At 39.9% G+C, this 27,627-nt stretch overlaps 3 protein-coding genes across 4 annotated transcripts; 1 reads left to right on the top strand and 2 right to left on the bottom strand.

Moving 5' to 3' along the window:
• The first annotated feature begins 2,424 nt into the window (after positions 1–2,424).
• Positions 2,425–18,773, top strand: LOC115359000 (zinc finger protein Eos). The gene is made up of 8 exons (XM_030051194.1): positions 2,425–2,559; positions 4,490–4,540; positions 4,669–4,773; positions 5,181–5,435; positions 6,181–6,348; positions 9,189–9,338; positions 9,613–9,744; positions 13,154–18,773. The coding sequence occupies exons 2-8, from the start codon at positions 4,495–4,497 to the stop codon at positions 14,044–14,046; spliced, it is 1,749 nt and encodes a 582-aa protein (XP_029907054.1). The 5' UTR covers positions 2,425–2,559; positions 4,490–4,494; the 3' UTR covers positions 14,047–18,773.
• A 59-nt stretch (positions 18,774–18,832) lies between these two features.
• Positions 18,833–20,201, bottom strand: LOC115359001 (40S ribosomal protein S26-like). Of its 2 annotated transcripts, none has more exons than XM_030051196.1 (4): positions 20,125–20,201; positions 19,473–19,650; positions 19,234–19,364; positions 18,833–18,930 (listed from the first exon to the last, which is right to left on the bottom strand). In XM_030051196.1, the coding sequence occupies exons 1-4, from the start codon at positions 20,125–20,127 to the stop codon at positions 18,895–18,897; spliced, it is 348 nt and encodes a 115-aa protein (XP_029907056.1). In that variant the 5' UTR covers positions 20,128–20,201; the 3' UTR covers positions 18,833–18,894. The 2 variants fall into 2 exon arrangements, with proteins under 2 accessions (XP_029907056.1, XP_029907055.1); XM_030051195.1 differs by lacking the exon at positions 20,125–20,201 and adding an exon at positions 19,863–19,931.
• Positions 20,202–22,822: 2,621 nt separating this feature from the next.
• Positions 22,823–25,342, bottom strand: fkbp11 (FKBP prolyl isomerase 11). The gene is made up of 6 exons (XM_030051955.1): positions 24,996–25,342; positions 24,778–24,840; positions 23,540–23,627; positions 23,352–23,385; positions 23,123–23,193; positions 22,823–23,036 (listed from the first exon to the last, which is right to left on the bottom strand). The coding sequence occupies exons 1-6, from the start codon at positions 25,086–25,088 to the stop codon at positions 22,831–22,833; spliced, it is 555 nt and encodes a 184-aa protein (XP_029907815.1). The 5' UTR covers positions 25,089–25,342; the 3' UTR covers positions 22,823–22,830.
• Positions 25,343–27,627: the final 2,285 nt, after the last annotated feature.

The raw sequence follows: 27,627 nt of genomic DNA, 5'->3' as shown, positions 1-27,627 counted from the left end.
AAAGCTGAACTTCAATACAACCTGAATTAATCGGGGACTCAAGAACAGGTGGGTATACAGGGAAACAGGCAAGGAGCTGATAGGCTGGAGAAGGCAAATGAACAGGTTACACAAGGGCAGGGCTCATGAGACAACACAGGTCTGCCTTACAGGAACACAGGAGGGTCACACAGACACAAATACTAAAAACCAAAGCAAAGACAGACAGAAAACACATGATTGTGACAAGAACAGGGGGGTGTCACTGAATATCTATTGAAATTTAGTTTATTGTTTGTGACCGTCATGAGGGCCATCATCCTATACCTATGATTGAACCTTTGTTTTACAGATTCAAATCACTATCACCAGGATATGACAGAATCTTTTCTACAGTTATCTGATGAACTTTCTGATCCCGGTTTGTGGTATGCCCGCCAGGTTATAACTGGCAGATGCAATGTTATCCGTTTTTAAACAAAACTCAAAACCATCTCAAACTTAGAAACCACACCAGGACAAGTTTATAGCCCAATGTTACTTCCCTTACTTTCATATGGAGCATCAACAGCAAACACACTAGAGCATCTTCCTCCAGTTCTTTTTCAGGTAAGACATCCTTCTGTGGCACAGGCACATATTCAAAATCAGCAATACTATTGGCATCACTCAGGATTGGCCTTCACCTCCTTGTCTAAATACTCAAATTCAGTGTTTATCTCTTGCTCTGATCTCATGTTCTAAGATTCAGTGACTTGCTCCATCAATTCACACATCAGAATCAGTGAGCTGTGACTCGAAACTCCATGAACCCTCTTAATAACCAAGGCTCTGCTGCAGGGCTATCAGTCTCATGTAGGTCGTGGGCCACATTCGTTCAAACAAGACCTCACGGGGGCCGGATTATTTTTTGCTAAAGTCAGTATGACCCAAGTCCACACATGGGTATTTCAGGCTACTTTCTGATTTGTCATTCTTAAATCAATCAATTTGGTGCCGACCAGTTAATGAGAAATTGCATGTTGGCTCATGAAACTAACACATCATGAAGAATTACATAAAACAAAGGAGAGAAATGCAACAAATATATAGCTTATAGGTTTGCCATTTACCTCCCAGAACAAAATACTGCCCTTTCCTTGTTTATTTCTTTGTTTGCCAAACTTATATAACACAGCAACAGTCAGAGCAGCAACTAGCCTGGTGGGTTTTCCTTCACTTCCTGACAATTCTATTTAATTTATCATAATTTATCATTAATCATTCATTTATCTGTTGATCAGAGATACCTCTTATATTTTTCTTATTACACATAGTTGATAATAATTGGATGCAGATATTTAAAAAAAAAAAAAAAAAAAAAGAACAAATGAAAAATTATTTAATAACATGTTTGTTTGTTTTTCCCTTTCACTGCACAACATTTTGGGGGCCGGATGAGACGTGCTCGCACAGATTTGGACCCCGGGCCATATCTTTGACCTCTTTGTTCCACTCCATGAGTAGTACACTGCGCTTATAGCATGCACCGACTCAGATAAGGTGTTCAGGTCAGCAATATTTCTTTTTTAGGGTCAGGGTAGATGATCATGAAGGTTTCTATTGGAGCACTCTCTTATGCTGCCTGTTTTGTTGTCCCATCCATAACCTCACTCCCCCTATAAATCTTGCTCTAATGACATAATGACATTCTGTACTGCTTCTATGAAGTTTTTACACTGAAACACGATGTGTCATTCATGTGGAACATAAGACACACATTTTATGCATTTCCCAAACTGACAAAAGTTGCCGTGGCCCTTATCTTGTCTCTTGTTCAGTTCCAGGATGTTCATAGTTGGCAATCTACAACTTTCCCTATCCATGTTTTCATCTATCTCTATTCATCCAGAGATAGACCAACTGTGTGAACAGACTTTCCTGGAGGAAATTCAAGCATCCAGGAGCTTAGTACAATAAATACACACAATGCAGTAAATACACTCAGTCCATGTTAGCAATTAGAAGTGCACACCATATTTGTAGCCTACAGTACAACAGCCTAGCATGAAACAATGGCCTGTACTCTATACATTATCCTAAAGCAATTGTATAGCCTGTAATCCTGACAAATGAGCGTGTGCAGTAGAAAAACACAATAAGATTAAAAAAAAAAAAAACGTAGCCCAATATGAGCATTTTTGCGTATCCCCCAAGGTGCACTGATTGTTGCTTTTGAAACCTCTTTGGCAAACAAACAAACAAACAAACAAAAAATGGTCTGATCAAGTGCGAGAATTTTCATATTATTTCATTATTTTGAAATAATAATAATAATAATAAAAAGTCCTCACTATTGCATGACACTGTTGTGTGACTTTGTGTTTGTTCTGGGCAATTATTAGCCAAATCGCTGATAAGGCTGCTGGTGTTCCTGTCTGACACCAACATTAATTTAAAGTGGGTTCCGTGGGCTATAACCGGACCGGAAATGGTGTGGAGTTGGAGGTAAACGCTGCCGGGAGATGCTGCCGTCGTAAAGGAAAACAAGCAGATGACAAAAAAGGAATAACTTCACCGAAACGGCCGCGACAGTTACAGGTAATATCACGCTTTCTGGTGAAACTGGATATCTGGGGACGTGTTTCCACAGCTGTCAACGTCTAGTAAGTTGTTAAAGCCAGCTGAAAGACATCGACAGGGCTGAGCTAGCCGACCATGTACGTAGCTGCTTAGCCCTAGCATTTTGGGAGGCGATGGGTGCCATAGCAACGGTTTAGGAAACATTGGTTGTGGTAGCGGCGGCTAGCTAGCTAACATAGTTAACGCTAGTTTGTTGTGCTAAACATAAAGGGGTTTACTGAGACTGAAAGCACAATACAGCGTTAGTTAGTCATTTGCCGTCAAAGTGAACATTAACAACCTTGCGTCACCGCTCAAATTACTCAGCTGCAACTTTGTTCAGTGTTGTAACAGTCAAGTGTCGGGCTTCAAACTGTTAAGCGTTAACGTCAGCTAACTTGGCTAACGTTAATTTCCATCACTTGCAGTAAGCTAGCATAAGCTTAGCCGTAAAGGCCGACTGGTAACGTTAATAACATTAGCTCAACGTAATTAAACAAACATGGACAACTAATGAAGCATTTGTGCACCATGGCCTGGAGAATGCACTTATTTTGTATTTGCCAGCTGAGCCTCTTGTTCCACTTAGCGTTACCCTAGTTTACCAATGTTGTCTTTAGCCATCTTAACGTTAATTGTAACTGGGCCAGCTGATCTGCGGCTGCTAAGGGTGCTAAATGCTAGTTTCAGGTACCTTTTATCTTCCAATATACGCTATCGTGTGTATTTAATGTTAGCACTAGGAGCTAATGTTAATTGTTTGCTAACTGTTATCTAGCTAGCTAAATAATGATGCACTTAAAAATCACAGCGTGCCTCTTATTTTGACCGACTAATGAACGCCAGCATTAGTTGGCTAACGGCAGCGCTGTGTTTTTCCTGATCAGTAAGTTGTCACTTATTGCTTATTGGTAAATCACTTAATCAGATGTTAAAGAGGCACATATCGTTCCCTTTAGCTCGCTAGATGGCTCAAATACAGCCGTGTGTTAGCTTTTAGGCTAATGTTAGTTCATACAGCTGGGTTACTGAGGCAATGATCTGGTGACAAACTGGACCTCTACCTGAAATTATTGTTTTTCCTGTGATATGAATGGGTGTTTTCACGAGAGCTGTGCAAGACTCAGTTCCTAGAGTAAAACTACTCGACTAAAATGCCCTCTGCAATTCTCCAGCTAATTAATCACGTTAATTCAAGATCAGAAGTACTTTATTGATCCCCGAGGGGAGATTGGGTCGTTTGCAGTTGCTCAGGTTCTCAACAGAAGAATTAATTGATAAGAAACAGAAAAAGAATTAAGAAATCTAAAAATATGCTCCTTAGAAATTTGTTTTAAAGGGTGTGGATTATGTACAAATATGTGTATTAATACTACTTGTGCATTAATCGTAGTTGTATTAAGAATGTGTGCATTATGTGCATTAATCCTACAAAATATTGCAACCATAAATACAGATACAAGAAATTGAGCATATGTTAAAAAGTTAACGTATATACATCATATATATATACACCCAGGGATGTTGCATTGTTGAATGTTATCAAGTCCTACAGGTATAAAGTATTGCACAAATAATTGCGCATCTATCAGTTCTAGAATTACTCATATTTTTCAGTTCCCTATTGCAGTATATTTCCAGTACATTTTAAGAGAATGTGTCTGGTTTTTATTGTTGTATTACGATGCCCAGTAACTACTTAAAAAAATAAAATAGACAGGACTCCTCGACTCCCCCTTCTGAGTCCAGTGCTAAGATCTAGGACTGACTGTTGAACTGGTTGACTTTCAGGGGGGAACCCTAGTTTTCAGTGATGTGCCAGTGAGTGACTGATTGAATGGGAGAGAGCTGTAATTCACAGTGTGATCTAGACTTAATCATCTGAAATAACTGTTGTTTCAATATTCAGCTTGAATGAGTATGGATGTTGATGACTGCAATGGCCGATCTTGCATATCAGGTATGACTCTATAAGGTGGTTTCAGTCATTTATTTGGTCACTGATATCCTTGCATTCAAATGTTGGCATCGCATTGAAATGACATTCAGAATTTTCTTTCTTTTTTTTCTTTTTTTTTGGGATTGTAGCGAGTGGAGACTCATCAATGGAGCGGGAATTTTCTGGGGCCCTAGGAGGTCCAACAGTGAGCACCCCCAACAGCCAGCAGACATCTCCTAGTCGCTCCCTCAGTGGTCAGTTTGACATTAAGTTTGAATCGTAGAAAACAAAGACTGTGTACACCTTTACTGTGTGACCTTACGCTCAAGTAGAACTGTGAAACTAACATTACCATTCCACCTAACATTATCATTCCACCTTAAACTGTATGCAAAAGATCAGCTTGAAATAGTAATAGTAATATATTGCTATAACTTCAAGAATTGAATTCATTTAAGCAGGAGTTAAATATTATCAACAAGTTTTTTGTGAGAGCTTTTTGTGCTCCATGACATGAAAACATGGTCAAAACACATAATAATACATATAGACACCCCTTTGCCTAATCTTTTGTATGTGTTCCTCGTAATATGTGTTTTAGTCTTGCAACAGTTTTATTAACAGAGTTCTAATTTAAGGCCTTTTTATTTTTGCTCTCTAGCCAACTCCATTAAGGTGGAGCTGTACAGTGATGAAGAACCAGGTCGGGGTACCGAGGATGAAAGAGGGGAGCGAGTAGAGGAGGGGGGTGCAGAGCAGGGAAGTGAGGCTGTGGGAGGCTACAGGGAACTTACCAGCCCTGAGGCCATGCCAACAGGAGCCACCAGGCTGCCAAATGGGAAGCTCAAGTGTGACATCTGCGGCATGATCTGCATTGGGCCTAATGTTCTTATGGTGCACAAACGCAGCCACACAGGTAACTAATTAGTTGACAGAGTATGAATGTAGGAAAACACAAGAAGTTTATTTTGGTGTTTGTTAAATAAGTTTACAAAACACTGATAAGACAGGGATATGGTATGTAATTGGAATATAAATTATGTATATGCCTCATACACTGGCTCATTCTGCATATGGCATCGCTAGCTGAGACCAGTGACAGCCAGCAAAGCCACTGTCCTCTGGCAGAGCTTGCATCAGGACTGTGTGTGATGGGTTTCATTTTGAGCTAAAATGTCAGTAGAATTGTATATGGCTGCGATTTGTGGGAAAAAAATCAGAGTGGGATGTCTTTGAAACAGGAAAACAGACTGGTAATATGCTAATTTAACAGGCCAGAATGAAATCATTCCAATGCTCCTTTCAGTACCAGGGATAGTGGTGCTGGGCCAGACATACCAATAGAACAATGTCATGTTTGCAGGTTAGGTTACTGCCTAATTCAGCCTTGTGCAGTGCACAATATAGGGAAATGATCACAACAGGATTTTATTGTTATTTGCGCTGTACAGCCATTTTTTATTTATTTTTATATACTATATTTTTTATGATCAAACCAATCATTTACATCATCATCATCATCATGGCAGATAACAAATAGAATATTCAGCTGATTTTTTGATACCTAGCTCTGATTCCAAGTTACTAGATTGATCTGTGTGAGGATAATGTACCAGGCACATAGATTCATAGAGGGGTTAATGGTTTTCATCTATCCACAGGTGAGCGGCCATTCCAGTGTAATCAGTGTGGTGCCTCCTTCACTCAAAAGGGTAACCTGCTTCGCCACATTAAGCTGCACTCAGGGGAGAAGCCCTTTAAATGTCCCTTCTGCAGCTATGCCTGTCGAAGACGAGATGCTCTAACTGGCCACCTTCGCACTCATTCAGGTGAGATATTTTAATATACCACTTCAAGTAATACACAGTTTGACTTTATTTAGAGACATGATTAATCAGCATTCGTTAATAGGCCTCATTATACCCCAGAATCCCTACACATATTGTAAATTTGAAATATTATAGACTGGATTTCCAGTCATAGAAAACTCTTAGACAATAAGAATTTCAGCAAAATTTGCTGCAAAACATGGGGTTGTCATGACACATTTAGTGCCCTGCCACATACTGTACACAAATATGTGTTGTTTTCTAGCCCAAATATAATATGAAATAATAAAACTGACAGCATGATTTGGTTTTGCATTACGCAGAAATCTGTGGAGTCAGGGATGTGTTCAGATTACAGCCAAAAGTTGCAAAGTCAGTACAGGTGATTAATGCCGGGCTCAGGTTACAGGAGGTGTTTTTTTTTTTTTTTTTTTTTTAGTCAGTTTACCCCCGATTCACCTGTCTTGATAAATGGAGGAGGAATATGGATCTGGGCCATGGTCGGTCCTGGTGTTTGGCACTCCAATGCCAGCTGTCTATGTTTGCAATAGGGCTGACCCAAATGCTTCAAAGCTTTGATCGCTGCCATGGCAACCAAAAGCAAAATCAGTATTTGAATACGTTTTTCTTTTTAAACAGTGGACATGCGTTTTCTCTTGGTGCAAACAGATCTACCTCAGCTCAGCTTCCATACTTGCCTCATAAAAGCTGGATGCAGAGTCCATTCTCTGTATAGCTGCCTGCCCCAGCAGATCTGCCCCTAGTTTCTGAACCCCAGGACACGTGTTGCTCTCAAAAACTACGTTTACATGCACACCATATTCCGGTTCGGGTCAATATTCCAGTTAAGGTAACTGCGCTGCGGCAACTGGAATATTCTGTTTACATGTTACTTGGCATATTCCCGTGTGTCGGCGTATTCCACTCTCTTACATAATGCGACACTCAGCCACGGGGGGCAGCAGTACGCGTATAGGCATCTGGTCTGCTGGAAATACAGAAGAAGCTGTAGTGTGTGCCATGTTGTTTTCCCTGCTTGCAGTAACCATAGCAACAAAGACGCCCCAGAATTCCTTGCAAATCGAGCATGCGCAGTTGTGACTGAATATTCCGGTTTGGGGCATTTTCCGACTAAGGTGTTTACATGCCTCAATATTCCGGTTGGAACAGGCTTATGCCAGGGGTCTTATTCGGAATTCTCTCCAACCGGAATATGACCTTAATTGGGTTTGGTGCGTGCTTACATGACACGTGCGCAACCGGAATATTGTGAATATTCCAAATAATATCGGAATATGGTGTGCATGTAAACGTACTCAGAGACAGGAGATGTTTGCCACTCCATAATGTCAGTCTGTCTGCCAAAGTGTGGAACTGACGAGAACACAAACATGTATCTCTAGAGACTACCTTCCGGACATAGAATGTCGCCAGCTGTGCAGTGCCATTACATGTTCCACCATAACAGTTATCTTATGCATGGGGTCCAGACCTTGGGACTGGAAATCCCTCATGAACCCCTCCTCTTTCTCCTGTAGCAAAGCTTCGAATACCATCGAATAATTACTGCCGAAGCTTTCAAGCCCAAAAAAGCTATTCGGGGCAGCCCCAGTTTGGAAAAATCTGCCTAATGCCTCCCCATGATCACATGAGGTTTTGCATACCGTAGCTTGGGTAAGATAATGTTGTAGTAGATATCTTGTAGTGTGTGATTTGCTGCTATATTCTATACTTTTAGTGAGAGATTTTTGTAATCACAGAGAGGAAATTTGTAAAGTTTCTCCTCAGGTGTGTAATGTAACCCAATTTCAAAATCGGTTAGGGCTCTAAATCTGTAATCTGAGCCTGGCATGAAGTTTTAATGTGATATGACTCAGCTTTAACATGACATTGCTGGCAGTTTATGAAGTATGAAATTAAATGGGATCTTCAGCTTTTTTTATTGTTGGTGTTTGGCTGTAACAAACTTTCCTGTGAGCATGCAGCTCTTTTCTTTGTTTATTGTGTTATGTGCTGATACTTTTTCAAAATGACAAATATTTCTTATGTGCTGGCAGCTTATTATTAGCATTAAGTTAATTTCAGACAGCTTAGGCCAATTGCAATAGCTTAGGATCAAGTAGACCATTAAGTAGACAAATCATTCAACTTTTAGCAACAAACAGAGCACACCGGTACAGATGCGCTTTTTTGTTCCCCTGTCATGGTTTATGGTGCCACAAATAGTCCATGATTTGCTTATTTAGACTGTGTTTTGTCCATTAGGTGCCCATGCTCAGCCTGCTTATTAGTTGAGTTTTCAGTTCAGTGGATGAAGCTTAGGCAGGTACAAAGGAAAGCGAGGGCAAGTGTTTGTGTGATGGAATGCAGTGGAAACTCAAAGCTAACAGTAATAGAAATCTTTTAAAAACTTGATGAGGTTTTATGATTGGTCATACAAATTGGGCACAAAGAGTGATGGTCCCTGGTCCTGCTGTTGGTGTTTGTTTATAGCATAAAGTTTGAAGCATGTAGGTTGGTCATAATGTCTGTGTACACAAAATTGCTCACAGCAAAGTCCAAAGTCTGTTGTCTGTGACCTGCTCCCTATCACAGAATAAAAAACAGGCTCTTTTTGACTTACATCTCTCTAGGTGCTGAAGTTGATGGTTTTCAAAACTCACTTTCAGCCAGGCCTATACCCTGTTTTGGAACACCAGCATAAACTTAGTCTTGCCACACATTTGGCATATTGTTGATAGACTTTTTGTCCATGACTGTGGCCACAATTGGTGCTTTCTCAGCTTGAGTTTGAATCTAGACTTCTTAATAATAATAAAGTTTTCCCTCTCTGTCCCCAGTGTCCTCTCCAACTGTAGGAAAGCCCTATAAGTGTAGTTACTGTGGCCGTAGTTACAAGCAGCAGAGCACACTGGAGGAGCACCGTGAGCGCTGCCACAGCTACTTACAGAGTCTGGAGGCACAGCAGCCAGCCAGTGCTCAAAATGCAGGTGTGTGTTATGACAGCCACAGAGATGCATGTGAATGAAAAGCAACCATATTCCTAGTTGAGGCAGTAATCTAAATCACCTTAAAGCATTATGCAGTATCCATTTCAGAGGAGACTAATCTCAAAAGACACTAATAGAATATTATATTAAAGTAGTTGGCTTCTTAAAGAATGTTGTGCTGCACAGACAGCACAACATCGAAGATTCACATGAAATTCAATGCTGTCATGTAACACTGAAATATAACGCTACAATTTGTTCATGCCCCGTGCAGGAGAGGAGATGAGAGAGCTAGAGTTCATACCAGACTCTATATTGCAGCCTTCCTCAGACAAGATGGCATTCATTGATCGGCTCGCCAACAGCATCACCAAACGCAAGAGATCCACACCACAAAAATTTGTAGGTGAGCACTTGATATCAATGTGGAAAGATTGAGGATTGTGAAGGTTGAGGAGAGTGAGGAAACCACCAGTCATCCAGGTGTTTTGCTTGACTCACTTGAACAAAAAACATAATAGGACTGATTTGTTTTGCTCAAATGACATGACCACCATCTCTCCAGTTTTAGATTTTTCTAAACTCTATGATTTCGTAAGCTAACAATCAATGAACTGTTTTAAGCTCTGTTATTACCCTTATTGATCACAATTGTACATAACCAGTGCAGGGGAGTGGAGGTTCTTTTCAAAGAGCCCAGTGTAATCCACTGTATGCAGTCACTGTGCAATAGTGAATACAGCTCCAGGGCAGGCATGTAAAGAAACTGTCAGATCATGCATTCAATATAAAGTCCACAGTGAATATTCATAGACCTTGCTATCATTTAGGCAGTGATCATGGAAGTAGTTCTTGCTCCAGCATCTAACTTTTTCTCTCTCTGAGTTAAATTAGTGCTATAAAAGGCTTTCTATTGTACTCCCTTGCTCCATTGCTTTGTCATGTGATTATATTTGAAATGGCAGTTATGGATTTTTTTTTTCACAAAGATTCAAATTCAGATCTTAATATTCATCAGACATACAAATAACATTTCAGATGTTATTTTTTTATGTTTCAAGTTACAGTGCTTCCTACAGCCTTGATGCATTTAAAACCAATAGCAAGAGTTCTTTGATTTCTTGAAAAAATAAATAAATAAATAAATTGGCTAGTTGTGGTATACTGATTTTTTTTTTTTTTTTTTTTTTTTTTTTTTTTTAGCACTTTATCCTAATGGGAGACAGATTATGTGTCTTAAAAATGTGACATACAGAATGCCTTTGTTCAATCATATTTCAGAGTTCTGTTTTCATCAGATTCTTAATATGGTGATTAAATAAGGGGATTAACTAAATTCTGTATTACTGGTTCTGCAAATAGACCACTGAAACGCTAGATGGCAGTATCAGGTTTTAATTTAAAAAAAGTGAAGCATCTTAGTTGGCCAGTCACAGTTGTTATGGTCCTGTCCCTTCATGCAGACTCTTGCAGCACTGCAGACACAAGTGACGTGGCTATGGCAACATTTTGATGCTGAATGATAAATTAGCCTTTACTATATGCATAAAAATAATATCATCCAGTGTGTCTTGAAAATGTTGGTTGTGTTGACAGATATGTTGTCAGTGATGGATTCATTTAAAACATGAAAGTTACTTTAAATATGTTTGTGTTAATTGGAGAATATTCTTATAGAGCATATTAACTTTACACTCTTTTACAGTGGATATTTGCAGAATTGTCTATGTGTCCATCATTGACAATTGCATCTCCTCTTTTGGATTAAGTATTTTGTGAGACAAGAGTCAATTTTGAGACCAGTTTTAGTCTCGTTCTTGTATTGACCTTATGTGCTTTGACTAATTTAGACTGTTGTCTTTGTATTTCTGGTCACTGGACTTAATGACAAAGATATTAGCTAGTGTGGATAAACCCCAAACCAAATAATCAGTACATACATGGACAAAACTAAATACCTAGCTCATTTTATTATGAAATTAACTGTGTATTTTTGATAAAACACTGTCACACGTGGAAGGCTCACAGCTTGCTTGCTAGACTAGATTATGCTGGAAGCAGAAAGGCGAAAGCAGCAAGACAGTAGTCTTATGTGCCCACCTAGAAACATACTGTGTTTCCTCTTTTACATGTTATTGTCATGGTAGCTCCTTACATTGTTATGGAGACAGCACCCAGCTGTACTTCCACTGAAGCCTGCTAACATCAGTATGCTGGAGTCACTGCATGACTGCCTAGCCAGTGTCAAAAACTGGATAAAAATCATTTGTTTGCCTGCTGGCAGGTGGGGCAAACCGTTTTGATGCCTCCTGTGAGTCATTTTGTTTTCATGTTATCTATCCATCCGTCCCATTCTCATGAACAAGATACCTGAGGGAAACCTGGAGAGAATTTCTTCAAATTTGGCACAAACGGCCACTTGGGCTCAAGGAGGAACTGATTAGAATTTCGGTGGTCAAGGTGACTGACCTCACAAAACACATTTTTGGTTATTCCTCAAGAATTCATGCGCTAATCATGAGAAGTTTCACACAGATGTCTAATAGGGTGAAACAATGAAGTTAAGATGTTTTTATATAAAAAGTTCAATGGTCACCTTCACTGTGACATCAAAATGTTCCTACAAAACACTTTTCTGGCCATTATTCAACACCATAACTCATTTTCACTTCACTTCCTCTGCCTGGATGACAGCCAGGACAGGGGGCCTCCTGTTGCTCTGGTAGCCCAACACAAGCTTTTGGTTTTGAGCTTCAGGTGATTATTGTTGCACCTTGTGACAAAGCTCTCTATCAGTCCTCTGTTAAAACAAAACAAAAAAAAAAATAGTCTGTAAGTGAAGATAACATGTTTCTCACTGGAATCATTCAGTATAGTACATATATATAAACATATATAGTGATAACTTACATTTTACAAAAAATACACTGAGGTTTTGCAGTCAGGGCTGCAGTGAACTTCCTGTAGAAAATTAATTAGGCAAGTCAGTTTTTACTCAGGTTTCCTCCATCCATAATTTAACTTTGCAGTTTTACATTTTCCTCATATGTAGCTTTTTTGTCATTTGTTTGTATTTTTATCTATCTGCTATAGGTTTTTTTGTTTGTTTTACACAGTTTTACATTTTATTTGTAGTAATAATTTTAATCCTAGAACTTGTTCCTTACAGAAAAATGCTTTGTGACTTTGGTTTTGAAAAGAAATGTTAAAGCTTATTTAAATCTCTTAATCACTATCACTGTTACTTAATTTGGAATTTCAAGAAGTGAAATCTCAAAAAAAAATTTAACTTAAGTTGAATCTGGGGTGGTTATTCATGACATTTTATTGACATTTCATTTGGCAAACCCAGTGACTCAGTGTCTTTCCAGGCACTAAAGTCCATGAAATATAACAGGTAGGAAACCATATAACGCACAAAAGCAAAATGTTCTCTAACCCACTGGGAACCTGAATCTTGTCCTCTGTCTTTTCATGTTTATGTTAAGGCAGTTAAGTCCCTTATTCTAGTATAAGCTAATGGCATTGTAATAGTAGCTATTTTACTTCCATCTTATTATGAAGGCTCTGTTTCAAACTCTCCTATGTTTATGTCAGGCACAGACACACCATGACATGAAAGGGTGCTGATGCACATTATCATAGCTACAGTAAATTATAGGCAATCTATTACACCTTTGGGAAAACAACAAAAAATTTACATAGGTCACTTTACTTGTACATCGCACCCACACATTAACATCGTATCAGGAACAATAAAGTCTGCTACCAGTTCTCTTACTATAGTATCCTAAGACTGTCTTTTGTCACTACAGGACAGAAGCACATACGCCTCAGCCTGGCAGATGCACCTTATGAGCTCAGTGCTGGTTTAGACAAAGATGGGGAGATGCACCCTGGAGACCTTGAATCACCACACTTTGCCGGTCTGGGAGGAGACTACGTGGGAGCACCAGGCGGCGGAGCAGGAGGGGGATCAGAAACAATGCGACCACTGCGCCTCCCTACTGCACACCCTTCATGTCTATCAGAGCTCAGGCCGGTCATCAGCTCTGCCCACGCCCCTGTAGCTCCTCTGGGCCCAAGGCTGGACTGTACAGGGGCCGGAGCGGGGCTGGGGGCCGCCGGTGTTGGAGGAAGGGAGGCAGCGGAGGGTCATGAGGATCTGCCTGCTGGCCGAAGTCATGTGCCCTCACCTAGCAATGGTTGCCAGGACTCTACGGACACAGAGAGCATGCCAGATGAGCTGTGCAACAGTACAGCTCCATCTCTGCCCCTCCATAGTAACAATAACAACCACCACCCCCTCCACTCCAACAACCACAACCCACCACCTCCTCCCCTTCTGCACCACAGGAGCAGGGAAAGACACAGCCCCAGCCATGCCAAAGACAGGGATGGGGAAAGGGAGGAGGGAGGCCACTCTGCTCCCCCACCGCCTGCCCTCGCTCCAACCCCTGGCTCTCCTACAGCACCCTCCTCCACCTCTAGGGAGGCTTTTCGCGTTGTAGACGGAGAAGGTCGAGCTGTGCGCTCGTTTCGATGTGAGCATTGCCGTGTGCTTTTCCTGGACCATGTCATGTTCACCATCCACATGGGTTGCCACGGCTTTCGCCAGCCTTTCGAGTGCAACATTTGCGGGCACCGCAGCCAGGACCGCTATGAATTTTCTTCACACATCGTCCGCGGAGAGCACATCCTTGACTGAGGATAAGAAGGGGTTGGACTACTTGCTTCACCTAGAGCTATTCTTACACTGAGACAAGGACCTGGATGAGTTTGGTCTGCACAGTATAATCATAGGGGATTAAAGGTGAAGTGAAACAATGAAACTGATTGTATAACAATATTTCAAACAGGCACTGGTACAATTAGTACGTATGATATGACTCCTGATATGCATGATAGAAAGACTCATATGTATCATTCTAAAATTAAATGGGAGGTTCTCATTCTCAACGCACTTTGAACAATGGGTCAGTTTTAAAAAGCACTTTCAAATTAATTGTATTCTAAAGCAGATGAAGAGTCAGTGTACTTTTTCATCTTAGAAGTGCCTTTCATTCTTAATCCAGGATTCAAACCTGGTGCACAAAATAATACTATACAAATGTGATTTATGTCCGTGACTGACAAGTTTCCCTCTTCTGCACTTTAACTGAGATAACATGAAAAAACTTTACTCAAAATGTGGCTTGTCTGCACTTTGATAGGTTTATAATGAATTGAATCAGTAGGGTCATTTTAATGACTTGTTTGAAAAGCACTTTTTTTCAAATTCATTCCCTAATACACCTTAAGTTCTGCAAAGTTTTGAGAGCTTGGGGTAGATTGTGTACGGTAGATGGTTTTGTAAAGCTAGGTATAGTGCAGACCAAACTCAGACAGCCAGGTCTAAGTCAAATAGATGTATTTGAGGGGGGCTCCTCAAATTAGGAATGCACTTTTCATTTGTGTTGGGGGTGAGGTTGACAGATTTGAGTGTATGTGTGTGTGTGTGTGTGTGTGTGTGTGTGTGTGTGTGAGTGAGTGATAAAGATCCCTTGTTTTCTTGGAAGTAATGGTAAGGTGAAAAATGAAGGCCTTTTTTCTGTGTGAATGTGGTGTGGGATGGTGTATTAAAGTATTTGTTTTCCTTTTCTATAATGGCTTTTGTTGCACTGATACCTGCCAGAATACAATGATTATATTAAACTATTTTATAGAACACATTTATGACCTGCACATTTCTCTGAAAATGTGAGAAAGAGTTGGCATGTTTTTCTCACTAAGCAAGGAGTATCACTGCCACTATTTTAGACATTACTGAAGAGGTTAGGGTGTTTGAGATTTCTGAATATTGTCAAGATCTCCCCTTACATAACTATATGAAACAGCAAACCAAAACTATTCTATTTATGCTATATTTAAAAATGATTTTGATGTATTTCATTGTATCGTGCCTTTATTCACCCTGACCTCGTTCACTTATCAAAAGGACATGAACTACCAATGGTCATGTCTCCTGACAGCATAATTTTATGGGTGACTTAATCATGTTGGAAATTGTGAGTAAAAAATAGAGACAAACACTCAAGTTATATTCCAGATAATCCTATAAATTCCCTGCTTAGGGTTTTGCACAATTGCTATTTTCTCTAGGCCTGTTCAGTAAACCCTGGGGTAAATTTGAATGAATTTGTTGGGAAATATGCACTTTGCTCATTTATCAAAGACTATAGGTGCATGGGATTTGACACCTGCTGCTATGGCATGAATGAGTGCAGTGTTGCGTTGCAATTGACCACAGTCTTCACAAGTTGAATGAAAATTCTGATTTTCCTTTTGAAGTTTCTTATCTCACAACATATTTCACTTCAATGAAGTCACCAGTCTGTCTTCAGAAATCAGTAATACTTAAATTGTGATGTACCACAAATGGATGCATCTTGGTGACATTGTGCAGAAACATTTTAAAATTATGTCAGGAGAGAGATGAAGATGAATCAGAGTAAAGACTGCCAGTGTTTGATTCTGGCTGCTCAGTTTGTTTACAGCTTAAAATGATAGATACATTGAAGTTACTGTAGTCACCCTTAGTCATTATTGTAAGCACACTAAGAAGGACATGTTTGTGAACCACGAGCTCCGCTAGATGCTTAATACTTTTGATGATGCTCCGTCTAGCCCAGAATGCAGCTTGTATGACAATGAATTTCAAATTTAGTTTCAACTGGAGGTACAGTGTGAAATTAATAGATCCTGATTAAACTAATATTAGAGTTGGATTTAGTCAATATTCATGTTTTTGAATAGATAAAAGGAAAAACATGAATATCCAAAACCATAAATATTGATTTTAGTCTGGATTATAGCATTGCACTGATTAGTACAAAAAACAAAAAACAAAAAAACAAAACTGAAGTCTGAGTTTTCTATCCAGCTGCCACAGAGCTTTGTGTTGGGGGAAAAAAGAGCAATTTTTTCTCCTTACTACCTTTTTACCATAAAGAACGAAAAAGTAAGAGCCTAAGTAATTCATGCCAGGTTGTGATACTCCAGGAAAAACATGATTATCTCAAGTTGCGCTGATAAATCAAACTTTAAATTTCATTTACACCAGCCCCTACTTTAAATTGTCACACTGATGCATAGGATAATGGGATCCTGGAAATATTAGTAGATGTTCCCTGTACAAACAGCAAATCAAAAGCTGACCTCAGTCCCATTCATATTGACTGAAAGAACAAAAAGAGCTATTTTCACACAACCCTCCCATTTTGTTTATTAAACTTAATATATTGTCGTTTGTTTAGAAACCCTGAAACATTACTTCATTTTGTGTAGATTCTTTGATCTACAGTCCAAATTATTCTTTTGAGACTGAGCTAAATGAAATCCATTGAACTATTTGACACCTTTAATGGTTCTTCTCTGTTTGTCACTAATATTCTCAGTGGCTTCTATAGTTCTGAATGAACTGGTTTATAAATTGGAATCCCATATTTTTCATGGTAATGATCTAAATGTGCTTAAAGTCTCCAATATACTGTCTCAGTATTACCTAAATGCTTTTATACTAAGGAATTAAAAAAAAAAAAAAAAAAAAAAGTTTGTTCTGAGACTAGATAGCACCAAATGTGGTTCCCTATGACTGAGCCAAAGAACCTCTACTTGGTACTGTTAAGCACTTTTCCTTTTATAAAAAATGAAAAACTTAAATTTTACATGTAAGAGGGCTCAGATAAAAGGTTAAATCTCTCAGCAGTTTTCACAACTCTTACAATAGAATCGTATCAATTGTAAATGAGGTTTGATTTCTGTATGGATCTCAAAACTGTTGAAGAAATTCACACAAAACAGGCTGCCCCTTTCAAAATAAATGTGATAATGTTTACCTCATATTACCTCCTCGGTTCAAGAATGATGTTGAACTCACAAGTGACACTTGTGAACTTTGGCAAGCATTTATCTACCTTAAAGATGTGAGATGTTATGCTAGAAAAAGTGACATGGAGGCAGAATGCACCATGGAGACCTTGTCACCTCAATATTAAAATAAACACCCAAACAATATAGGTTAAAACAAGTTGTTTCCCAATAGGTTTTGTTTTATTCACCAATCTAAACATTATGCCTTAACAGCAATGTCTGGACTGTTAGGTCATGTTGAGAGAAAACTTGACATTATAAAAGAAGCACTCAACATTTGGCACAATTCAAATGTAGTTTTTTTCTTGATCTGCAGCTTAATTTACAAAGTGATTCATGTAAATTTTGTCCTAGGCACCAAAGTTGTGATTGCAAATCACTGAACTTGTCATGGAAATGTCAGTTTGCATGGGTAAAAAATGCTTTTGATAAATTGAGTAGTTTTTACAAACTACTTGGCTGTGTGCATTCTCATTTAGGCTGCAACTTTTGTTTAAAAAAAAAAAAAAAAAGGCCCAGGTGTGTTATTTCTCCAGTTGGTGTGATTTTTGTGCAGTAAATTTTGCTTTGGTGCCTTTTGCCTGAGGTCCTCAACGGTTGTTCCACACAACAGCTGAAAGCATCACCTTTCAGACATAAAAGTTGTGTTGGCCATTATGTACCACATTTATTACATATTACAACAAAAGACCTATTTATTGTAGCCATGTCTGAAAATTCTCTAAACTAACCCAAGTCATAGTGTAGACCTAAAATGTGAATTGATCACACTGACCCTGGCCAGAACCAAATTACCTTAATTTTTATACAAGAAACAGATGGTTAGCCATTGATCATTGGAAAAGAAAAATAACTTTGGTAATGCTAAAAGCCAAAGAATGCTATAATTGTAACATAAAATGTGTTTGTTTCCCTGCGTGTCACCCTGTCAGCCTTTTTGTGACAAGATGTTTTGAGAAGATAGTAAAAATTCTTGGAACCCCAAGACTTGAAATCCATCAATTTTACATCAAATAAGGAAGAAATTAACCATCTACAAAGTTCAAGCTTCTCTCCCCTTCCCAAGTCGAGGGTTTGGGTTTAGATTTTCTTTGATGCGCTACACTGGACGATCTGCTTCCAGACTTATTTCATGTGGTACCAATGCTGTTTGCTACTCTCCTTTTACCCCAGCCTACTTTCCACTTAAGTCTTAAAGACAACCAAGTGAAAGCTATTGTATTTCTACTCAATTGATAACCATGCTTCAGAAAAGAAAATGTTACTCTAGTTTGTGGTATTTTGTGTTTCAATGTTTTCCTTTTGAAGTTTTCCTACTGCACTGTGTTTGTGTTCCCTTGAACTTTACTATCTGCTTTGTTAACCTCCCCACTCTTGTAAATGGTCTGATACTGCTTTACGTAACTGCAGAGCCTTTTTAAATGTACCATAATGTAATTATGCATTTGTGTAATCCGATCTTCAACTACTGTAAGTTTTGTACTGTACTGAAAAGTCTATTCCAAAATAAAATACTTGACAGACCTGTTTTTCCTATAATTGCATGATATGATGTTAAGCAAGAAATCACTGAATCTCACAGCTTCCAGTTTTTATAAAGATTGGACTTTATTCTTCAGGTTTACAGAATCTGAAAATCCTGCTTTTACATGGGCTTTGGAGGAGCTCTCGGCGCACCACCCTGTGAAAAAACAAAAACAAAATAACTTTAGTTTAACACAGGATCAACATCTGATTTTGTTGCATGTACAATGGCACAAATTGTTAATTCTTTCTCATACATCATGTACACCCTTTTACAAGTTTTTAAGACAACTTTTTTATTTCTTTTTCAGTTTCTTGTAATTTAAGTATCTTGAGAATTAGAGAAACTGCAACTGAGCCAATTTCCCCCTGGTGGATCAGTAAATTATTTCTGATTCTGATCTGACAGTGCACAGGATGTCCATCAGATAATCAGGTTATTAATGTGGAGGGTACTCACACTGGGCCTGAATCTGGGTGGAGGTGTTCGGTCCTTCCTGGCCTCACAGGAGCGATTCCTCACCACCTTGCTGTGGATGGCACAGCTCACACAGTAGTGCAGCTTCACATAGAGCTTGGGCAGAATGTAGGCTGCAGAGGAAACACGGGAGGCACGGTTGAGAGGAAAGAAACCTCAAATACACCCTAAAACAAGTGTGACAGGCTGAATGCAGCTGATGAAATATTAGATGCACTCACAGTCAAAGACGCTGGCTTCCGAGATGTCCCTCACTGCGGCTGCCTCCACGATGTTCCTGATCACGAACTTCTTGATGGCCTTGTCCTTGGGGACGCAGCGGGCGCAGTTGGTGCAGCGGATGGGCTGCACGTGCCCACGGCCCTTCTTGGCACGACCGTTGTTCCTTCTCTTCTTGGTCTGTGAAGAAACAATGAACACACCGGATTAAAGACAGACAAACGGGAGCTGGGCGTCACAGCAGATCCCAGTCATTTCTCCCATCTCAAACTGTAAATCACGCGTCAGGGTCGGCACTATGTTTTTCCAAGTTCCATTATCAACTTTGAGTTTTCTTTTATGACTGTTACAATGGAAACGAATGTCACGCCAAGTAAAAAAAAAATGTTGACCATCTCGTCACTGTGCATGAGCCGAGCCAGACGGAGCTGCTCACAAGAACACATGCCCGACGCGGCTAGCTGGCTAACTTTGCTAGCAACAGGCCCGGTTTGTGATTTCAGGTCTAAAACAGACATTCATTTACAGTTTTCCACAAATGCGAGTTAGCAGTAGTGTAAGTGTGTGTATTGAGAACAAAATATGTCCGTGTCTTTGGGTTTAAGGGCGTTTTATTTCGTTTTTGCGAGCCGAGCGCCGCGATGCCGTACTCACCATGTTGCACGGGAAGCTAGAAAGAGGACCGGAAGAGGTTGCACCGCGACAACTATATAATTCCGCACCGCCCTCGACATACTTTTATCAAAAAAATCTTCCCTCTGAGACGTTTTTACCACTTAATAAAAGATGTGTTAGACGTCAAAATACATCCCAAATATTTTCAAACAATTTTTCGTGAAAAAAAATAAAAATAAAAATAAATCATTGCGGAAGGATATTAATGTATCGCTAAAGGTGAATGTTTTGATGTCAGGCGTCATCCGGGTGAGAGGAGTTTACAGATCCTGTCGCCTGGGTAGGCAGCAATGTGCTTTCGGACAAGTGTGGATAGTAAAACAAACACAACCGTGTTTTTTGGCTCGTCTAATGTAGTGGGAAAACATTTAAAAAATGTTTGCCTTTGGAGAAAAAATAACCTTGTTAAAAAATAAATAAATAAACAAGAAAGCCCACAGTTAAGATGATAACACAGTAATGTTTTGGTCATCTTCTGCTTAAGGCGTTATAAACATAAATAAAGTACCAGTATGGATCTGGATCTGGGTACAATTTAAGTGCAAGTGCAAATAAAAATGAACCTTTTTTAGTTTTTTGGTCTTTTCACCTTGCAGTTGCTTGAGAATATTAATTTAACATTAAGTGATTCAAACACTTGTTCTGTTATTGGTTTAGTACACTGTATGAGCTATACAAGTACGCTTTCTTCATGTAGGATCAGGCGTTTTCAGAAGCCAAATTCCCATTTCTGCTGGAATCCACTGACTTGATTTGTGGGAAGCCTGTTATACCCTTGAGCATGGGAATTTTACCTATTGATTGATTGATTGATTGATTGATTGATTGATTCATTCATTCATTCATTCATTCATTCATTCATTCATTCATTCATTCATTCATTTAACTTTCACAAATACTGATAGTAAAAATCATGCTGGGCAGATATGACTAAAATTTTACTGAATGTCCAGGTTCATTCTGTAACAATTTCTCTTCTGAGAGGTGTTTTGCACTCAGATGAAATAAACATAAGTAAAACAAAGTCCAAGGGGACCATGATAGAGTGGGGTTATGCCAAAGACAGGAGCTCACAAAGGTGAAGGTGGTAAACTGTCTGAGATGACGAGGAGAGCCTCCTTTATAGGCAGCAAACTGAGGAAGAGACAGCCTAAAAGAAGCTGGAGTGGAAATACAAAATCTGCATGCATATAAATGTAACATTAAATCTTGCCTATCAGTAAAGTGAAAATGCTTATTTCAAGCCTGCATTTTCTGCTTGATTGCCAGTAGCTCATATATCATTATGTACTAAATCCATTAAATGTGTCCTCAGTGAAATCAGGATAAGTCGCAGAGGGAAGAGAAAAACACTGTGGTGGTCTATTCTGCACTGAGCACATGCTGCTGAGCTGTGAGGTGGCATCGCTGTGCTCAGTCAGACCTTTGAGAGGGTGCCTGATAGTTTTATGAAGATGACTTTGTGTTGTAAATCCCACAGGATTCCCAGTTGAAAATTTCATTTGGTGCTGTTTGCATTAATTTGTGTTTGTGTGCTTGTATGTCATGCATGTGCTGTTATAATCTAATAATCTCAATCCATCATTCTGTCTGTTGTATTGTTTGGTGAGTGAGCTCAGTGACACAGACAAACACACATACTAGAGCACTGAGAACAACTTGGAAAACACAGTATCTCATAGAAAGAGGGGTTTCTCTGTTATCAATTTGAGTCATAAAACTGATTCAGAGGCCCGCCCTGGTCAGGTCCTCATACTGGGTGTCGGCTCTTTTTCCATCAACTCTGACCTTTTTGAATAAAATATGAAATGTCTGCTCTGAGTCTGTGGATGAAAGTGACCCTGATTCTGTGTGTCATCTCTTTCCCCCTCTTTGGTTGTAACATCGAGGAGAGGCCTGCACTGCAGATTGAGTGGGAGAGCAAGGTTGAGGGCTTGTGGTGTCAGATACAAGAGGCTCTGCCAAATTACCAGCATTACATTGCATGAAAAAGTCCTGGACTTTCACACTTTTTCTCTGACAGTAGAGGGACAAAGCCAAGAAAGACTTTATTATTCTACTGTACATGTGTAACATACATGTAACATAGCTTTAGCTTATATTTTCACCAAGTTAATCTTTGTGCCTCGGGCCCTGGCTGTAATATTCTACTGTTCTGCTGCTCTGTGATTGTGTCTGCAGAGAAAAAGTTTCTGACATGGGAGAACCAGCAGCTGCACATTCAGCTGTGTCAGAACCTGGAGAGCATTTCTGTCACTGATAAAACCCTTGACAAAACAACTCCTTGCTCATTGGGTCTTAGCCCACGACTGCTGTACCAGCAAATTTGGACATTCAATGCAAATGTCGCAGTTACTGAAGCTGCACATGTAGTACAGTGAACACTTTAATGCAGCACACCAGGGCCACTTGGCTGAAGTGCTGATTATATTAGCTTTTGAGTTTGAGTTGAAGTTTATTTAATGTTATCTATTGTATTTTCAGGAAACCCTTAACTCTATGTCTTGATTTATACACACACACATACACACTAATATATACACACACACATATATATACACACACGCATATATATATACACACACACACACACACACACACACACACATATATAGACAAAAAAAAGGACATATCAAAACACAAAACATTTTTTCTGTTTTATTTAAATAATTGTGCCCTTCGTGATTATTTCTTCTTGCTCTTCTTATCCTTCGCCTTCTTGCTGGGCTTCTGGGTGTTGGCCTTCTTGTAGAGGTAAAGTCCCACCAAGCCCAGCAGACTAGGCACCAGGCCCAGACACACAAGGGGGAACACGTCGTTGACCATCTTCTGCCAAGGCGTCTGCTTTATCAGGGACATTACCTCCACCTCAAACTCAAGGGCAGCATCACCTGGGACAGGACAAATCCTTTGTCAAGCTCTGTGTTTTTTCTGTAGGCGTGCATGCATGTAATGTTTTTGTGCACGTGTTCCGTACCTGGAATCGTAGGAGGGTATCCTTTTTTCCCATATGCAAGGTGTGATGGGATAGTGGCCTTGACTTTTTGCCTGAATGATCAAGAAAATAGAGACAGTAACTTTGAAAAAGCATTCCTCAGATTCCATGACTAAAATCTTTATCACAGTATTTTGAAGTGAATCATCACTACTATTAAAAGTGTTTCTATTGCTCAGTCTTTTCCTCACATTGCTTTACTTTAACTTACCCTTCACAAACACCAACCAAGCTTTGCTCCAGACCTGATAAGAATATCACACATAGAAAGTCAATCAGCAAAGCAAGCACAAGTACCCTTGCAAACACCAGCCTGGAGTTATCTCGCATATGTAACCCGATTAAAGTGTCACCGGCTGAGCAAGAAAGCCAGCATAAAATGTTAATCTGTAGATTTACCAGAAATAACTGTCCTCTTTCCCAGCTCAACAACAAGAGGGTCCCGGGACAGCGATGAGTCGATCACCTTTCCGTCCATCAGTTTGCCCTGGTCAGTTCAGGAGATAAGAGGCATAAAATTATTCAATGAACGTTATCAAAGAAAAACATTCAGACAATGCTCCATATGCTAAAAGTATTTTAATTGCATTTTAAAGGAGAGGGTAACTTCTACTTCATTGGTGCATACTAGACACGTTTTAATAAAAAAATGCACGAAAAAATACACCGGGGCGATTTTGAAATCATAGGTAACACTTTACAATAAGAGTACCACAATTAACGTTAGTTAACGTTAGTTAATGCCATAATGGTTAATTAACTGTTAGATAATGATTATTATGGCATTTACTAATGTTAATAATATCTACAATAACCCTTAAATAACATATAAATTAATACCTTAGCATGAACAGCATTAGTACATGATTCTTAGAAACATTAGTTAAGGGTTAGTTAACTGTTACTTAATGTTTGTTACCTGTTAAAATGTTAATTGTTGTACTCTTATTGTAAAGTGTTACCAAATCATATTTTGAAAATAAAGAATTACTGTGTTTGCTCACTTCATTCATCAAAGAAAACATATTTTTTTGTGTGATTGCTTGTTTTTGCGCCTTAATTGGGAATGGCACTTTGGGAGTTTTAAGGGTTAAACACAAACCTTATTTTTTAAACATATGTTTTTGAACATGAACTTTTTGTCAAGTGTGAATGCATATTGTGTCCACAGTGATAAAACAGCCAGGAGCCTATCGGCGGCCGAGTTGCCTGGGCTGCCGGCCTGCTGACGGAGCTGGACTGCTGACGTGTTGCACCTCCCCATCACACTCAGAGTAGTAGGATGTCTGGCACGCCGAGGGGAGGCGATTTTCACACCAGATAATGCAAAATAAACCACAGTCACTGAAAGAAATCCCGACCTGGTTTATAAATCGGACTCCCGGTCATTAATCAACAGCTGCTGACGTTTATCGTCCACGTTGTTTCACCGTGTCAGTGTAGATGCACATAACACAGATGTCCACATGGTGTGTGCCGACGGTGCCACATAGACGCCTGCATTCGTCATCAGCACAGCAGGTTTTGTTGTATTTTCTTATTATGCAGGATAGGTGTGTTTACTCCTTCGCACACGATCAACAGGACTCTGTATGTAGTCGTGAGGGAACTATTCACGTGACTTTTCTTTCTCTTACCGTGTAGTGGATTTGCAGCGTGTCTCCCATCTCGGAAAGTACAGAGCAAGTTTCGGGCTTCACCTTTGGGACAGAAAAGTTAAATCAGTTGCAGCCTTACTCTGCTGCATTCCAGCTCATTGATACCGCTGACAGTTTTGATTCTTGCTGTCAACACTGTGTCATGGCTGTAACTGCAGCACTGCTGCGTTGCATGCTTACAAATCTGTCTCACTCACCAAGGTCTCCACAAGCAATTCCTCGACAGCATTTTGGTCGTCCTGTGCGAAAACACAAGCTGCAAGCAGCAGTAGGATAAGCCCTGTCTTCATTGTAAAGGCGAACTTCTGGGGGGAAAAGCACTGCGATTCAACTTCCGTCCACTCTTCACGCTACAGCGCTGAGCCCGCAGGAAAAACAGTGTCGAGTGCAGGCAGATCTGAGGCCTGGGGGTCAAAAGTGGCCGAGCGCCAGGTAATGCTGATGTGTTATTAAATAGTAGTGATAACAGCTAGCCGAGCGTGGACGTTGTCCCAACACCTGGATCGCCTCGAAGTGCCCGCCTCAAACATTCCGCCGGCATCCCATCGGCGGCGGTGGGTGGGAAACGGAAGCGCACGTCGCTCCTCAGAGACGCTGGGGGGCAGTGCGGCTCCGTGCGAGGCCCCGGCTCCACGGTGCACCCTGGGACACCCATGATACTCCATACACACACATATCTGACAGCAGGCCGTGGCTATAATGGCGCCACGTCGCTGTTCCCCTGCCTGCCCAGAAGTGCTGGCAGCAGCTGTAAAGATGTGGTACACATGGGCTGCATTCAGACAGCCAGTAGGAAGTAGAATAGGTCTGATTTTATGTGACACAGATCTGATTATTTTACATTGTGCAAGTGTTAACAGAGAGAGAGAGAGGAAAAAAAAAAAAAAAAAAACACTGATTCTGGCACTTTGTGTGCCATATCCTAAATCAGATTTGGATCTGATTCCTGCTGCTGTGAAGGCTGTGTGACCACTCAGATCAGAATTCATGTGTTCCTCTCCCACTGAGCATCCTCACATCTCTGTCAGAGCGTCATTATTAACGTCATTATTCATTCATTGTCAGCAGTGGACAAAACAAAATATGGAGGATTGCAGCAAAGATGACACACGGACAGGGGGTTACAGATTTAACAGATACCTGCATTCTTGCCCCTCAGCCTGCACCGCTGAGGGACTGCCGCCACATCACTGTCACCGCCACAGCGAGCAGTTCAAGAAATCAGAGCCCGCACCCCCATGTTACTAACTGTGATCATGGATGACGTTTTCTGTTGTTGGGCAGCATGCTGGTTGTAAATGTCGGGTGAGAGGAAGGGAAGAAGTTTCAGTGAGGCAGCACACTTGACCTTTGACCTCAATCTATACTACCAACCAGATCTCATAGAAATGTGAAATGTCATGTGAAATTACAATGACTTTATTGACATTGCATTGCGCGGTGGTGCCACTTAGGTTGAGGTTCAGGTTTTGCTGAGGAATGAGAAATGAATTTGTTTTCCTCAACACTGACTCAATCTGTCCTCACTGATTCTGAGTGTCAGCTTTAGGATATCCCTCTGCTTGTGTTGTCAGACAATTACAAGATCATAAAATGCCTTTTTGTCTTTTCACAAATGTTAATATGCCTGGAATTTTGTTGCACAGATGTCTAAAATATAAAATGATAGAAAAGTGTCTTTTAGCACCTCCTTCAGACAACGAATTTTGGAAATGCCAGAAAGTTAATGTGCACATTTTTGCAAGACAGAGACTCAAAACTTAAAAGAAAAAAAAAAAAAAAAAAAAAAAAAAAAAACACCCTGGGAAATATATTGTTACATCACAATAGCCAGCTGTCATAAGCTCTTTCATAAGCTCTCTAACAATACACAAATGTTATTAGAGAAATCAGATTTATTTATTAATGTATTATAAAATCCTTCATCACAAGCAGGTCATAGAGGACTTTAAGGAGTACAAGCCAACCTGATCTATCTAATCAACAATCAATATTAAAACAATGTGAAGCAATGTAGCATGCAACAAAATAAAGCACAAGTAATCAGAACAAAGCACATATTGGACATATTGGATCATAGTCTGCTGTAACAGGCCCACCTATGCTGCAAAACCTAGCCTACACTGCAGCACCAAGCTTAAAATTAATAAGTAGAAATATATTGGTAAAAACTTCAGAAACCTTGAGTGGAGTCATTCAGCAAGGAATCCTCTATAGCTGGCTGAGCATAGATGTCAGGGCAAAGTACAACCATTTAAATCACCAACTGTCTCACGCCCACAAGGCCTGTGTTTGCCAGCAGAATGGCATTGCAAATTCGCTAGCACAGATTGCAATGATGCAAAATCACACTGTTGTATAAGACAGTTTTCCAATCAGAGTAGTTAGTTTAAAATGCAGTTTTGTTGCGCTAAGTGTGCTATCTCTCTCTTTCTTTCCCTCTCGCCCTCTGTCACACACACAAACACACACACACAACAGAGAGAGAACAAGAACAAGTCAATCAAAGTCTTGACTGAGGTGATAACTAAACAAAATCTAAGTGCTGGTCATAAATGCAGTTGGCAGGATTTCATGCTGGGCTGCCTGCCAGTTAAAGAGTGCATCATGTTCCAAACTTGAGTCAGTAAACCCAACTTTATATTATGTAAAACACAGGATAATGTTGTCCAAAGGAGATTGTGAAGGCCCCAACTACAAGAAATAAATTTTCCTAATATGTGATCATGATGCTGATGTATTTCTTTTATCTATTTGGCTTCATGGCCTTGTCATCAGTCTTTAAAATACCCTGTATGTTACTGCTGCCTGGGTTTTATTTGGTTCAAA

This window comes from Myripristis murdjan, chromosome 5 (assembly GCF_902150065.1).
Source record: "Myripristis murdjan chromosome 5, fMyrMur1.1, whole genome shotgun sequence".
NCBI lineage: Eukaryota > Metazoa > Chordata > Actinopteri > Holocentriformes > Holocentridae > Myripristis > Myripristis murdjan.
This window is presented reverse-complemented; position numbering and strand designations above follow the sequence as displayed.

What these genes read in the sequence shown, in the direction of transcription:
- LOC115359000 (XM_030051194.1), top strand. Translation starts at nt 4,495, where the DNA reads ATGAGTATGGATGTTGATGACTGCAATGGCCGATCTTGCATATCAG. An exon ending in AGCCAGTGCTCAAAATGCAG is followed by an intron (nt 9,339 to 9,612) that starts GTGTGTGTTATG and finishes TGCCCCGTGCAG; the next exon opens with GAGAGGAGATGAGAGAGCTA. An exon ending in CACACCACAAAAATTTGTAG is followed by an intron (nt 9,745 to 13,153) that starts GTGAGCACTTGA and finishes TTGTCACTACAG; the next exon opens with GACAGAAGCACATACGCCTC.
- LOC115359001 (XM_030051195.1), bottom strand. Translation starts at nt 19,916, where the DNA reads ATGTGTTCTTGTGAGCAGCTCCGTCTGGCTCGGCTCATGCACAGTGAC. An exon ending in GGAAGCCAGCGTCTTTGACT is followed by an intron (nt 19,365 to 19,472) that starts GTGAGTGCATCT and finishes TTTCCTCTGCAG; the next exon opens with CCTACATTCTGCCCAAGCTC. An exon ending in CACCCAGATTCAGGCCCAGT is followed by an intron (nt 18,931 to 19,233) that starts GTGAGTACCCTC and finishes GTTTTTTCACAG; the next exon opens with GGTGGTGCGCCGAGAGCTCC.
- fkbp11 (XM_030051955.1), bottom strand. Translation starts at nt 25,088, where the DNA reads ATGAAGACAGGGCTTATCCTACTGCTGCTTGCAGCTTGTGTTTTCGCA. An exon ending in AATTGCTTGTGGAGACCTTG is followed by an intron (nt 24,841 to 24,995) that starts GTGAGTGAGACA and finishes TCTGTCCCAAAG; the next exon opens with GTGAAGCCCGAAACTTGCTC. An exon ending in ATACCCTCCTACGATTCCAG is followed by an intron (nt 23,037 to 23,122) that starts GTACGGAACACG and finishes GTCCTGTCCCAG; the next exon opens with GTGATGCTGCCCTTGAGTTT.